The sequence below is a fragment of the Pantherophis guttatus genome, chromosome 4, assembly GCF_059756535.1.
Source record: "Pantherophis guttatus breed Tessera chromosome 4, ASM5975653v1, whole genome shotgun sequence".
NCBI classification, from domain to species: domain Eukaryota; kingdom Metazoa; phylum Chordata; class Lepidosauria; order Squamata; family Colubridae; genus Pantherophis; species Pantherophis guttatus.
Window position 1 is genome coordinate 70499848 of NC_142066.1, and position 14397 is coordinate 70514244.

Here is a 14397-nt window from a genome sequence, read left to right on the forward strand (position 1 = left end):
ATTTTCAAAAATAATTCCATGTTGCTTTTCCACAATTCAATGGTTTAAATGAAATACCACATGAATATATATTTTGAATATATTTTCTTTCCAAATAAGCATTTCGAACATGAGCTTTAGGGAAAAAATGGTGGCACAAAATAGTGTTGAATTCTGATTCAGTTGTTAACAGAGAAAATGAGGAAGATATTGGAATTTGCAATGGTTTTTTTCCCTTCAATCATCATAGGGTTCACAACTTTTCTGAAAGAGTCTCAGCATGTTTTCTTGGGAACTTTCAGAGATCCAAGCCTGGGAAATTCTTTCCTTTGAAATGGTCTGTCTTTTACATAATTGTAAAAGGCAGACTAAAAATAAAAATTAAAATAAGCAAGAAAATGGTAAGAGAATACCTGTATGATCTTGATGAATATAAATCACTGAGACCTGATGGATTATATCCTAGAGTTCTGAAGGAGTTGGCAGATGTTATCTCAGAACCATTGTATCATACCTTTAAAAAAAATCCTGGAGCACCGGGAAACTACCAGAGGATTGGAAAAGAGATGATGTGGGTCCCATCTTCAAAAAAAGGAGAAAAATAGATCCAGGAAACTATAGATCAATCAACCTAACATCAATACCTGGGAAGATACTGGAAAATAACAACAACAACAATATCTACCATTTGCGAAGTGCATAGCAAATGAGTGAAAGATCTACTAACTGCCGTGAACAGCATTTTAATGTCCATCCCATCCAGCACACCACATGAAAGTAACCAACTAATGTATAGCACAGCTGCCATTATAACTGCAGAACTGGGTTAAAATTGCCAAAAAAGAAACCTACTGGAAAACCAAAGTGGAAAATTCAACTTGAAAATAAAATAAAAAAACTACAAGGGGATGTACTGAAGTATCTGAAGTGCTTGAAAGAAGGAAAACTAAATAACAAAAAGCTGAAAAATAGTTTACACAATAAATACAATCTGGAAGAAAAAACAATATTGGAAATCATGAAGGAACTAAAACAACGTGCAATAGCAACAGCAAAGAAAATTGGAAGATATGAAGGACGAATTAAACAATATCGTGAAAATATCCAGTTCAGAAGAAACCAATACTTCTTCTACCAGTCCCTTGATGAAAATTGAGTCCAAACTAATGTTCACCTATGTAAAGAAAAAACTTTGAACTTTTGGAAAGAACTTTGGGAAAACCCAGTGGAACATAACAAAACTACCGCCTGGATCAAAGATATTTAACAACAAACAACACGAAAAAAAATGGAAAATATTGTAATAACAACTGACATTGTTGCAAAACAAGCAAAGAAGATCAAGAACTGGAGTGCATCTGGCCTGGATGAACTGCATCGATACTGGCTAAAACACCTGACCAGCCTCCATCATCACATGGCCTCTCAATTTGATTAAATGGTTCAAAATGCAACAAGCGAAGAGTGGTTAACAGCTGATCAAACATACTTGATAATGAAAGATCCAGAAAAGGGCACCAAGCAACTATCACACAATTACTTGTCTGCCAACAACATTCAAACATTTTACAAGAATACTGGCAAATTCAGTATTCAATCATCTGATGAAAAACAGTTTGTATCCAGTAGAACAAAAAGGAAATTATAAAAAATCAAGAGGAACAAAAGATTAGCTGCTCATTGACAAAATGGTAGTAAAAAATGCAAAACGAAGAAAAATAAATTTAAATATGGCATGGATTGATTACAAGAAGGCATTTGACTCATTACCCCACAGCTGGATTAACACCTGTCTGGAAAACTTTGGAATCAGCAAAAATATTTGTACATTTTTGAAAGCAAATATACAAAAATAGAAAACAGTTCTAACAGCAAATGGGGAGAACATTGGTGAAGTCAACATCAGATAAGGAATCTTCCAGGGGGACTCACTTTCACCACTACTGTTCAACCGCATTAATTCCACTGACAATCCTATGAAACACAAAACTGGGATACCAAATCTCAAGCCAACATGGCACGATAAACCATCTATTATACATGGATGATTTAAAAATGTATGTGAAAAGCCTCACTGAACTTAAATCAATACTCAACACAGTTCAACTGTTCAGCAGCAACATCAAAATGAACTTCAGACTTGAAAAATGTGCTATATTATCCATGCAGCAAGGAAAAATGGAATAAATAGAAGGAATAGAACAGGGAAATGGAAACATAATAAAAGCATTAGCAAAGGATAATGGTTACAAATACCTAGGCATAATGGAAGCAGATAACATCTTGAATGGAAAAGTCAAAGAGTCAAGACAAAAGGAATACATCAGGAGGGTCTGCAAAATATTAAAATCAAAGCTGAATGCTGGAAACATAATTAAAGCCATTAATACATGGGCTGTTCCAGTGATACCTTACTCAGCTAGAATCATTAACTGTACTTTGGCTGAACTGGAAAACTTGGACCGGAAAACGCACAAACTTTTGAATATGTACCACACTTTAGATCCAAGAAGTAGCATCAACAAGTTGTACCTGCCAAGAAAAATAGGGGAAAGAGGACTATTGCAAATCCATCAAACTGTAGAAGAAGAAAAAATGAAGTTTGAATGATTATGTGAAGCAAAGTACAGAAAAATTGATGCAGGTTGTGAAGATGGAGAACATTATAAAAATAACAGAAACAAAGGCAGAATATAAGGAAAAAACAGCTGGATGACAGATTAAATAGATGGAAAACCAAAGCTTTGCATTGACAGCACTTGAAAAACATTAAAGGAAAATGTGATGACAACTTTACATGGGCATGGCTTAAGAAAGAAACAGAAGATTTAATACCGCTGCTCAAGAACAAACACTACAAACTAATGCTATGGAAGCAAAAATACAAAAATCTGACAATCCAAACTGCCGACTATGCAACAACAAAGTCGAAACTGTTTCACATTTAATATGTGAATGCAGCATAATTGTACAAACTGATTACAAAGCTAGACACGACCGAGTTGCTAAATTAATCCACTGGTCATTATGTAAAAAATATGACTTACCTGTAACCAAAAAGTAATGGGAACATAAAGTGGAAAAAGTTATAGAAAATGAGAAGGTGAAGATCTTGTGGCACTTTCAAATACAGATGGATTGTCATTTGGAACACAACATGCCAGATATCACAGTTGTCGAAAATTTAAACGTACAATTTCTTGACATCACAGTACCAGGAGATGCCAGAGTCAAAGAAAATATAAGATTTTATAAGATACATCAACAAATTGTAGCTTCCTGCAATAACACCAGCAGAACTGCAAAAACTGTGCTACTTGGATCATCGTACATCTTAAGAAGGTACTTAGTTGATACCTAGGACGCTGGCAGCAACCTATATCAACATTAGCACCAGTCAATGGTATTTGTGATGCATTTTTGAATGTTCAGTTGACTGAGTTTCATGTTTAATGAATAAAGTAAACAATCATCATCATCATCATCATCATCATCATCCCCCCATTTCTGATTCTGCCATTCAACAGGCTACCCCAAGGGTGCCACCTTGACGTGGCGGGGGGCTTAATTGCTCCAATGAAGCTGAGAGCTGTATTGATGGTAGTGTAAACTACCAGCAGGTCCAACCATGTCAGAGAGGTCTAAGCTGAGGAGCAGAACTGAGGAGTGTACCCAACAACCCATGCAATGAATCATAGTGAAACACAACCGAACGAAGCCTATACCGGCTTGGTTGTCGCCCGGGTTAACAAGGACCACATCGGGTGTTGGGGAACCTGGGCATCCGTCGACAAGTGGGCTACAGGCCACAGGTACCATAGCTGAACAACCAGGGCACAGGCCTGCAGAGCTACTGGAAGCTGAACAACCTCAGAAGCGGCAGAAATAACCATGTCAGAGAACCGCACAGTAATGAAATGCTACTACAAAGCAGAACCAGAAAAACGAGGCTATCAAAAAAGGATGTACAAATTATGGAAACAAGAATACCCAGACTCAAGGATAACTGAATTACGATTAGCTGATCAGTGACGATTCATCACTCGGAACAAAGTGCTCAGTGAAGTCGAACTTGAAGAAATACGGAAAAATTGTGAAATGGGAACACAGTGGCAGCAGAAAATACTCCAATAACATCTGGAGCAACTGAGACTCTGTCATAAACCAGTGCAGTGGTACTCGGCACACTGGGTGCTGTGCCTAAAGACCTAGGCAAACACTTAAAAACAATTGGCGCTGACAAGATCACCATTGGTCAGCTGCAGAACGCCACCTTACTGGGATCTGCTCGCATAATCCACTGATACATCACACAGTCCTAAAAGCTTGGGAAGTGTTTGACTAGTGATCTGTGATATGAAATCCAGCATGGTTATCTCGTTTGCTGTCTATAGTGTCATTTTTGTGTAAATAATAATAATAATAATAATAATAATAATAATAATGATGATGATGATGATGATGATGATGATGATGATGATGATGCAGTAAAATCAGAAGAAGGCTACAAGTACTTGGGGATTTTAGAAGCCTCTGATTTAATGCATAATAAAGTCAAGGAATTAACTTCAGCCAAGTACATTCGGCGAATTCGTAAGATATTAATGTCCAAATTGAGTGGATGAAACATCATAAAAGCCATAAATACCTGGGCTATACCTGTGATTAGATACTCTGCAGGAATAATTGACTGGACCCAGATGGAGTTAGACAATTTGGACAGAAAAACAAGGAAGCTTATGACATGAATCATGCCTTGCACCCTAAAAGTGATATTGACCGATTATATTTACCAAGAGCAGAGGGTGGTCGAGGACTCCTACAAGTAAAGCAGACTGTGGAAGAAGAAAAGTGCAGCTTGAATGATTACATCCAGAAAAGTGAAGAACCAATGATTAAGGAAGTAAATAAAGGAGGCCTTTTAAAGACAACTAAAACAAAAGCAGAATATAAGAAAGAAGTAATTGAGCAGCGAGCTGAAAATTGGAAACACAAAGCTCTGCATGGCCAATACTTGAAAAATATTGAAGGCAAAGCTGACCAGAAACTAACTTGGAACTGGTTAAGATCAGGAGTACTGAAAAAAGAAACAGAAAGCTTTATTTTGACAGCTCAGGAACAAGCCCTAGCCACAAACTGCATGAAGGCAAAAATTCAACATGTTACCACCAACAGCAAATGCCTCCTATGCAATGAGAAAGATGAGACAGTCGACCACCTGATCAGTGGGTGCAGCAAAATTTCACAAACTGACTACCTACAACGCCATGACCGTGTTGCTAAGATCATTCACTGGAAATTGTGCCAGAAGTTTGGATTTGAGTACAGCAAAAACCACTGGGAACATCAGATTGAGAAAGTTTTAGAGAATGAGAAACTCAAGATCTTGTGGGACTTTAGGATTCAGACAGACAGGCACTTGGTCCACAACACACCTGACATAACAATAGTTGAAAAGAAAAAAGTATGGTTCATTGACATTGCAATACCTGGTGATGCACGAATTGAAGATAAGCAGCAAGAAAAAATCACAAAGTACTGGGACTTACAAATTGAAGTTGAGCAACTGTGGAAAAAGAAATTGTGTGTTGTCCCGATTGTAATTGGAGCCCTTGGAGCAATACCCAAAGGGCTACCCCGCTATTTAGAAATTCTAAAATTGCCAGACTTGAACATTTTGACTCTACAAAAAACCACCTTACTCGGAACAGCTTACATCCTCCGACGATACCTTAACAGTTCCTAGGTCCTTGGTTAGGACTCGAACTGCTGAGCTATTAACCAGCCTCAAAGGCTGTGAATCTCACTAAAGATTAACTAATAATAATAATAATAATAATAATAATAATAATAATAATAACAACAACAACAACAACAACAACAACAACAACAACAACAATAACAACAGATCTGTGAACATCTAGAAAGAAATAAAGTTTTGACTAGTAGCCAGGATGGGTTTGTTAAAAACAGATCATGCCAAATCAAATTTATTTCATTCAAAGGGATAAAATTAGTAGACCAGCGAAATGCTGTGGACAGAGTGTACTTAGACTTCAGCAAGGCATTTGACAAAGTAGACACAACCTACTTGTTGGTAAACTAGAAAAATGTGGGATAGATGGCAACACCACCAGATGGATTTGTAATTGGCTGACAAACCTTATTCAATGAGTAGTCCTTAATGGTACCACATCTATATGGAAGGAAGTAAGCAGTGGGGTACCACTGGTTCTGTCTTAGGTACTTAGGTACTCTTCAATATCTTCATAAATGATTTAGATGAGGGAATAGAAGGGGAACTGAAATTTGCAGATGACACTAAAATGGCAGGAATAGCCAACAGCCAACAAACTCAGGATCCAAAAGGATCTTGACAGACTTCAACAATGGGCCTATCCCACCACATTAAATTTAATGTGTAGTTTTTACACCTAGGCAGGCAAAACCAAAGGTATAAGTTCAGATTAGGCAAAACCTGGCTCAAAACCAGTAAGTGTGAGGGGAACCTTGGAGCCCAAGTGGACAATTACTTAACATGAGCCAGCAGTGTGCAGCAGCAGCCGAAAAAGGCGAGATCTAGGTGAGATCATCCGTGGTTTCGGGGTGACTGTTCATCAGTATGCTGATGACACACAGCTATACATCTCCACCCCAGACCACCCCAATGATGCCCTTGCTGTGATGTCCCGTTGCCTGGAGGCCGTGCGGATCTGGATGGGGAGAAACAAGCTCAGACTCAACCCCTCCAAGACCGAGTGGCTGTGGCTTCCAGCGTCCCGGTATAGTCAGCTGGTACCATCACTGACAATAGGGGATGAGATCTTGCTCCCCACAGAGAGGGCCCGCAACTTGGGTGTCCTCCTGGATTCACGGCTATCTTTAGAAGATCATTTGACGGCCGTGGCCAGGGGTGCCTTTTATCAGGTTCGCCTGATCCGCCAGTTGCGTCCCTTTCTGGATCGGGACGCCTTGCGCACAGTCACTCATGCCCTAGTTACCTCCCGTATGGACTACTGTAATGCTCTCTACATGGGGCTCCCCTTGAAAAGCACCCGGAGGCTCCAACTGGTCCAGAACGTAGCCGCGTGGGTGATTATGGGCGCAGGTCATTACGCCCATGTAACACCTCTCCTACGCGAGCTGCACTGGCTCCCGGTGGTCTTCCAGGTGCGATTCAAGGTGTTATTTATCACCTTTAAAGCGCTCCATGGCTTAGGACCTGGGTACCTACGAGACCGTCTTTTGCCACCAATAGCCTCCCACCGACCAGTTCGTTCTCACAGGGAGGGACTACTCAGGGTACCGTCAGTCAAATTATGCCGACTGACGACTCCCAGGGGGAGGGCCTTCTCTTTGAGGGCTCCAACCCTTTGGAATGAACTGCCCCCGGAGATACGGAATATCCCTGATCTCCGTGCTTTTCGCCGTGCCCTCAAGACCCTGATGTTCCAACAGGCGGGGCTAAACATATGAACATGTGAATGATTTTTTAAATGTGATCTAATTCTGGGTTTTATTTAATTGACCAAACTAAGTAATAATTTTAATTAGCAATTTTATGATGTTTGTGTGTCTTTATTTTTCTTGACTGTACACCGCCTTGAGTCCTACGGGAGAAAGGCGGTATAGAAATATAATTAATAAATAAATAAATAAATAAATAAATAAATAAATAAATAAATAAATAAATAAGCTAATACAATCCTTGCTTGTATAAACAGAGGCATAAAATCAAAATCACGTGAAGTATTAGTACTAGGATTATAACTCCTTAGTAAGACCACACCTGGAACACTGAATCCAGTTTGGTTACCACATTACAAAAAAGATGTAGAGACTTTGGAAAAAGTTCAAAGAACAACTAAGATGATTAAGGGCCTGGCAACAAAAACACTTGAAGAACAGTTGCAAGAATTGGGTATGGCCAGTCTAAAGAAAAGATATGAAAGCAATATTTCAGGATTTGAGAAGATTCCACAAAGAAGAGGGGTCAAATTATTCTTCAAAGCACCAGAAGGCAAGAGAAGAAACAATGGGTGGAAACTAATCAAGGAGAGAAGCAACCTGGAATTAAGGAGAAACTTCCTAACAGTGAAGATGATTACCTAGTGGAACAGCTTGCCTTCAGAAGTTGTAGATGTTAGATAGCCACCTGTCTGACATCGTATAGGATCTAAGGTCCCTTACAGCTTTATTAAGATTGATTGGTCTCAGAGAAATTGCATTGGCACAAAAACAGTTTTCAGCTTCCCATATAAGCAGCAACCAACGTGAAATTTAAACTAATTTATATTCAATTTGGTATACCATGAGAACACAGCTTAAAGCATATGCTTGTGTCTCCATATTAGAAGTATTGTTTGAATTAGAAACTGATTATACAGTTTTTGGTACTCTTAATTTTTCGTTGTTGTTGGCCTGCAGATGTTTCATTACTCAAAAAGGCAGAATTATCCTTTGTGTATAATGTAATCTAAGCTCAGAGAGTACCAGAGACTTTATAGTTCAACCCTGAACTACAGCTATTTTTTCTATTACAAATTAATCTCTGAAGCTGAACTGTATTTTGACAGGAAGTGATAATATTACTTGCACTTTAACCAGAAAAATCTCCTCCAAGGTTACTAAAAATTGTTTAAAAAATGCTGTTCTCCAAGAAAATAATTTGAAAGATATTTTACCTCCAAACAGATATTTTTCTCCTGTCAAAACTTTCAGAGGACTGTTACTCCGAACAGAAGAAGATTCATCACCATCAATGGTGAGAACTGCAAAATTTTCTTTGGCTAAGAATCGAACTTCATGCCATTGTCCATCACAGAATCCTGCACCTAGAAACACAAAGGAGTGGAGGGGGGGGGGAGAAAAGAAAGTGATTTATTATTTTTGGGCTATAATATATTAATTTTACTATATTAGATGATGTGGTACAGGTTTTACAGCATATTCAGAACTACTGAATCACATGTAATTATACACATAATGTATTCATTTATTATGGAAAATTAAATCTGTGCAATATATACTAATATATATTATATACTATATAATAATTCAAAATTCATTTCTTTCTCTGAATCTCCAAATGGATGATCAACCTAAATCAGAGTGATTTCTCCTCCCTCCTTCCTTCTGTTCCCTTCCCTTCCCCTCCCCTCCCCTCCTATTGGATTATAAAATATTATATAAACTTCCCGCATTGTAACCTCACAGCAGTCACTGCTGTTATGAAAATGTCAAATCTGCAAGTATTTCTCATTATTAATTGTAGTTACATGTAGACACAGACTTCTAATAAAATCGATGAAGCTAAGGAACATGTATCAGACATAAATTTACACTCAAAAGACTTCCCATTCTATTTTATTTTATTGTATAATTGCATATTTCCTAGGTTTATTATCTGCATGCATTAGGTTATAAAATTTTTAACTTGCTTATTTAAACCACATGCAACCATAACCCTCTTGTGACTCATAAGAACTCTACTTTCATGTGCAAATTAGATATGCTAATGAAACATATTCTTGCTAGAATTTCTTTTAAATGACATTACTTTAAAATTTGAACTCTTGAGATTGTCACTTTGATTGAACAAGAAGAAACAGATGTTTCTCTTATAAGAAACATGGAGGAAAAATGGTTTAATGAAGGGTTGTTGTTTTTTTTTTTTTGCAAGATCTTAGTGTCTAGTGAGAAATAACAAAAGATGCCATTTGCAAATTATTTTTTGAACAATATTCCAGCAACTAATTTTCATATGTCTCTATAGCTGATCTTGCGAGATCAATCAGAATGGAGCAATCTGTAAACTGCAATAAATGGATGTTGGCACTAAATGACTCTTGTCAATACTTTTTAATGTCAATACACTTATTGACAGAATAGAGCAGTAAAGGAATGTTTTCCTCCTTATTAATCTCCTCCTTATTAATCTGCTAGGAAGTCAGAAATGCATACAAGCAATCTGAATTCAATATATTCTTGAAGAACTTGTTGATTAATCTGAAGAGAATTTTTATAGGGGATAGTGGCCCAGTCCATGAGGTTTTGCCTAGTATCAGGCAATTGCTTCTTTTAGATCCAAAGACAATAAGAACACCAGTAAATAAAGGATTTCAAGCTTTATTATTAGCTCAAGCAAGCAGATTGAATAGCATAATATAAAAAGCATACATGCTATATAAGATGACACCTAACCTCTTATAAGCTTCCCAGACCTCCTTAATAACAACAGCAGAAATATTCCATAGGTGGCCAGTTTCCACAATACCTAATGCTAGATTCCGTGTAGAAACTCTCCCCTCCCAACAATACAACCCCAATATTTTTTATTAAAACCTGGCATCATGACTTCATGGCTCTGCAATGGTCAGGAGACTGCAAGACCTGTCCTTTACCAGCGGGCACATTCCAGGATAGAAATTGAAGCCCTGAGACTTTCACATGTTTGATGCTACTTGAAGATTACCCCCCTCCCCAATTTCTCCTTTGTTCAGCAAGAAAGACCGGAAAACAAGCAGTCTATTTCAGAATGATCTCTAAACTTCTAGATCTCTCTTAATATGAAGAAGAAATGAAAACATATGACCAACACCTTGCAATAACAATGATCTTCCCACATTGCTACATCAAATGATCACACACCTGTCTTGGACTCCTATATCTCATGCTTATAGCTGACTTGCTGCATTAATTTAATCATGTTTTAAATTATTTTAATTTTCATACTGTATGTATTTTAATTTTGGATGTTCACCACCCTGAGTCCTTCGGGAGAAGGGCGGTATAAAAATTTAATAAATAATAATAAATAATAATATCATCAATCTGGCTATCTCTGTTTGTGGTGCAAACCCGCACACATGTTTTCTAATGGCATTCAAGATGCCACAGTGCAGTACTCTCAGAAATAAAGAAATAGAATAAGCTTTTTTTAAAAAAAATGTGGCATTTATAAAAGATAATTTAAATATGTTTAAACTAAACCAATTGAATTGGCAAAATACTAACAAAAAACCCTTTCGTATAGCTATGCTTTATGCATGCAGTGATGTTTTAGATGTGCACATAATCTAGACATAGGTCTGGACATTTTTTATATATATATAAAAGAGCACTAAAATATATATATATATATGAAAGAGCACTAAAAAAACCTGAATCCAGGATATCAGTACTCTGAATTATAGAAGTACAGGGCTTCCTAAGTTTCTTCCACATAGAGTACATATACTGTGATCTGATATAGCTTGGTGCATCAACAAACTCTGCAAAACTATTCTAGAAAACACATCCAGTTCATTTCCCTTTGTAACAGTTGAGCAGCGATGCACATACTTCAATTTGATAAATATATAAAATTCAAGAAGAAGTGCAAGACAATTAGATAATTGTTATGCTGTATAGTAGAATTATCAATATTTTTGGTGATTGCTATCTTTGCATGGATAGTGAATACTAACAACAGGAAATATTTTATTCGCTTTGCTAAAAATTCAGATTCTTTTAAGAATCCTCAGTGATGATGTATATTTTGTGGAGTGAAGACGAATGATTATTTTCAAAGGGAAGAGTTGTCATCAACTATGATAAAATTGAAGTTTTAATTTTTGTCAGCAAAAGACAAAGGAACAAGTGAATAATTGATTTCCATAAATTAGAACAAAACAAATATTTAAAAAATATGGACATAGCAATTTTTGCTTTTAGGGAATTAACAACTCAGTAAATTATACCAGTTTTATTGCCCCAAAGAGTACAAACTACATTTTTTTAGGTAATGGGGAAAATTATATTCCAACAGCAAATTGTTTATGACTAAAACAGTTGTCCAACTACTATATGGGATACAATGTGGCCCATATGCAAACCTATGGGTTTATGAAATTATTCAATAAAATTTGCTTAGTACTTTGTTTGATACTCCACAATGCATCCCTAATGTTATTTTGAGGCTTAAAGTGAATGTGCAAGGCATTAAAACCCAGGGCTAGACCCACAAACTCAGTTCTCAAAATCATATTTAACCCCAGAGATCTAGTACCATAGCTGCATAGAAAAATTTTGCAGTCTTGGATTTTCCCCCCTCAATATTTAGTCCAATTAACCCTTCAGAAGGCCAGATCAACAGCAAAATGAAGAATAATGGACATTGGTTGCCAAAACAATATCACCACTGGTGCTGAATTCTACTGCCAAATGTTAGTCTCAGGTACCTATATTGTCTAACTATCAGGTCCCATAGATCCCTATTGGGACGCTGCCATTCTGGTAGGGAGGGGGCCTGGGTGCATTCTTTAGTTTATAGCATTTTTCCTGGTGCCTATCTATCCTGTACTTTGATTTATCTTCTTGGGAATGTAAGGGGTGGGGGCATCTGTTTGTCTCAGCTCTGGACCCTCCAGCAAGAGACGCTTAGGAACAGCTTCTTATCACTTTCTCAGCCTGCAATTCCCAAAACAGCTTCGCACCTGTAGATTGGCTTATTCAACACTGGACTGAGTTTCTAACTGCTTTAACCTAGCAGAATTGCATGGGAATCCTCAGATTCTGCTTCTTTTGCCTTGCTATCTCTTTCCTTCAATAAAAGGTTCCTTTTGAAATGCTAATTGTTTCAAGAGTTCTACTTTCTTGAATGGAGAGGAGAGGCAGGCCCCTCCATTAACCTTATGCAAATGTGAACTTTTTCCAGAGCTGACTTTAAGGCCTCCCTTACCATGGTGGGAAGCTTCCATAAGACTGCTTAGATATTGTAATGGAATGTGGAACTAGAGAAGCAGTGGAATATTGGCAGTACAGAGCATTTGTTTGTTTGTTTATTATAGATGATTTCTGCCAATTTCCTCTATAAAAACAACCCTGTGAGGTAAATTAGGCTGAGACAGAGTTACTGGCTCAAGATCCCCCAGCTGGCTTTCATAGCTAAGGCTGGACTAGAACTCATGGTCTCCTGGTTTGAGAGGAGGCAGCACATCCCAGGAAGAAGCACAAATTTACAGACTGCACAATCCTAATCTGGATGAGGGAGGGGCAAGAAGTCCATGGTAGCCATACCCTAGCATCTCTTAGATTCGAGTAGATAGTTATACCTTTAGTTTGGCAAGAATCTGTCCATTAAGTATTAAGAACTGGACTGAACTCTGCTGTTTCATCTTTGGGACTGAGCCTGATATTTACACACTTTCACATATAATGTCCCTTTTATGATAGGCCAAGATGTGCTCTGATCTCAAAAATGATCTGTAAGGTTGCACTGATAAATGTTATGTTTGCTATCTTTTAAGGAATGCTAATTCTACACTCACATGCTAGGTGGCTAAATATCTTTATCAAGTAACACAAATGAGAGTGGAAAGTATTTGCCCAGAAGGGCATAGAATCTCCTATTTGAGCTGGGGGTTTGACTAAAAGACTTCCAAGGACTCTTCCAACTCTTGTTATTCTGTATTCTGTAATTGGCAAAACATTTAATTAGATATGTGGACTTATTATTGTATTGCTTTATTTTTACCTGATAATGAATTGCTATACCAAACTATTTCTCTTTTCCTGCTGTAAAGGCTGGTCAAAGACAAACATAAAAAATATAAATATATTATTAATTAGCATCTATCAACACTGGGTACATTATTTAATAACAACATTCTCTCTAAACCAGGGAAGCAGATATATAATGTTTTTTTTCAGCCAGCAGCAGTTGGGCTGCTGGTCAAGAGTAACAATATTTGGAAGAAATCTATAAGAAACTTTACATTTAGAATATCTCAGATTATGCAAAACAGAAGTTCTATATTTTTATTTTGCTAAAAATATGATTGTATATGAAACATGTATACATGTCCAAACAGTGTTTAAAAAGTAGAATTATCTGACTTTAACATTATAGTATTTTTATCAATTTCATCTATGATTCATTATTTTCATCCTTCACATGAAGTACTTGTAGTTCCTCTCAGTTTTTTACTGTCTGTTCTTGTCACTTTTACCGAAAGAATAAACAGTCACACACCTGCCTAAACCCAGTCCTTCCCTCCCCACTTTGCTTTGCTTATCTTGTTCTGGCTTTTTTATTGCTCAATCCCTACTTTGGCCTGGAGCCTAGCAGAAGGTTTATAGCTTAGCTTCTCTCCTTTCTCTTCTTAGTTCTCCACTTTCTTCAGTTTCACTTTTCTCACTGCTGCTCAATTCCTCCTTCAGCCTAGAGTTGGCAGAGAGTCTGCAGGCTTCTATCAGGCTCTCAAACGATAAATACTGTCCTGTCCTCAATCATTCTCTCCTTCCTCACTTCTTTCTCCTTTGTTTGCCCCTTTGCAGAAGTTTTTGTCAGTATGTTGTCTTTGATAGCAAGTAGGATATTGAATCTCATGCATGGCTTCACATAAGCACTGAAGGGCACATGACATGGATTTTGTA

The 14397-nt window shown here is 37.3% G+C and overlaps 1 protein-coding gene across 3 annotated transcripts in view; it reads right to left on the minus strand.

Moving 5' to 3' along the window:
* Nucleotides 1–14397, minus strand: part of CNTNAP2 (contactin associated protein 2) — a 1550102-nt gene that overhangs the window by 750208 nt on the left and 785497 nt on the right. For all 3 annotated transcript variants that reach the window (XM_060691806.2, XM_034416464.3, XM_087892376.1), the window contains exon 9: nucleotides 8664–8813. In XM_060691806.2, coding sequence (XP_060547789.1) covers nucleotides 8664–8813 — 150 coding nt within the window. The remainder of the gene's footprint in view (nucleotides 1–8663; nucleotides 8814–14397) is intronic.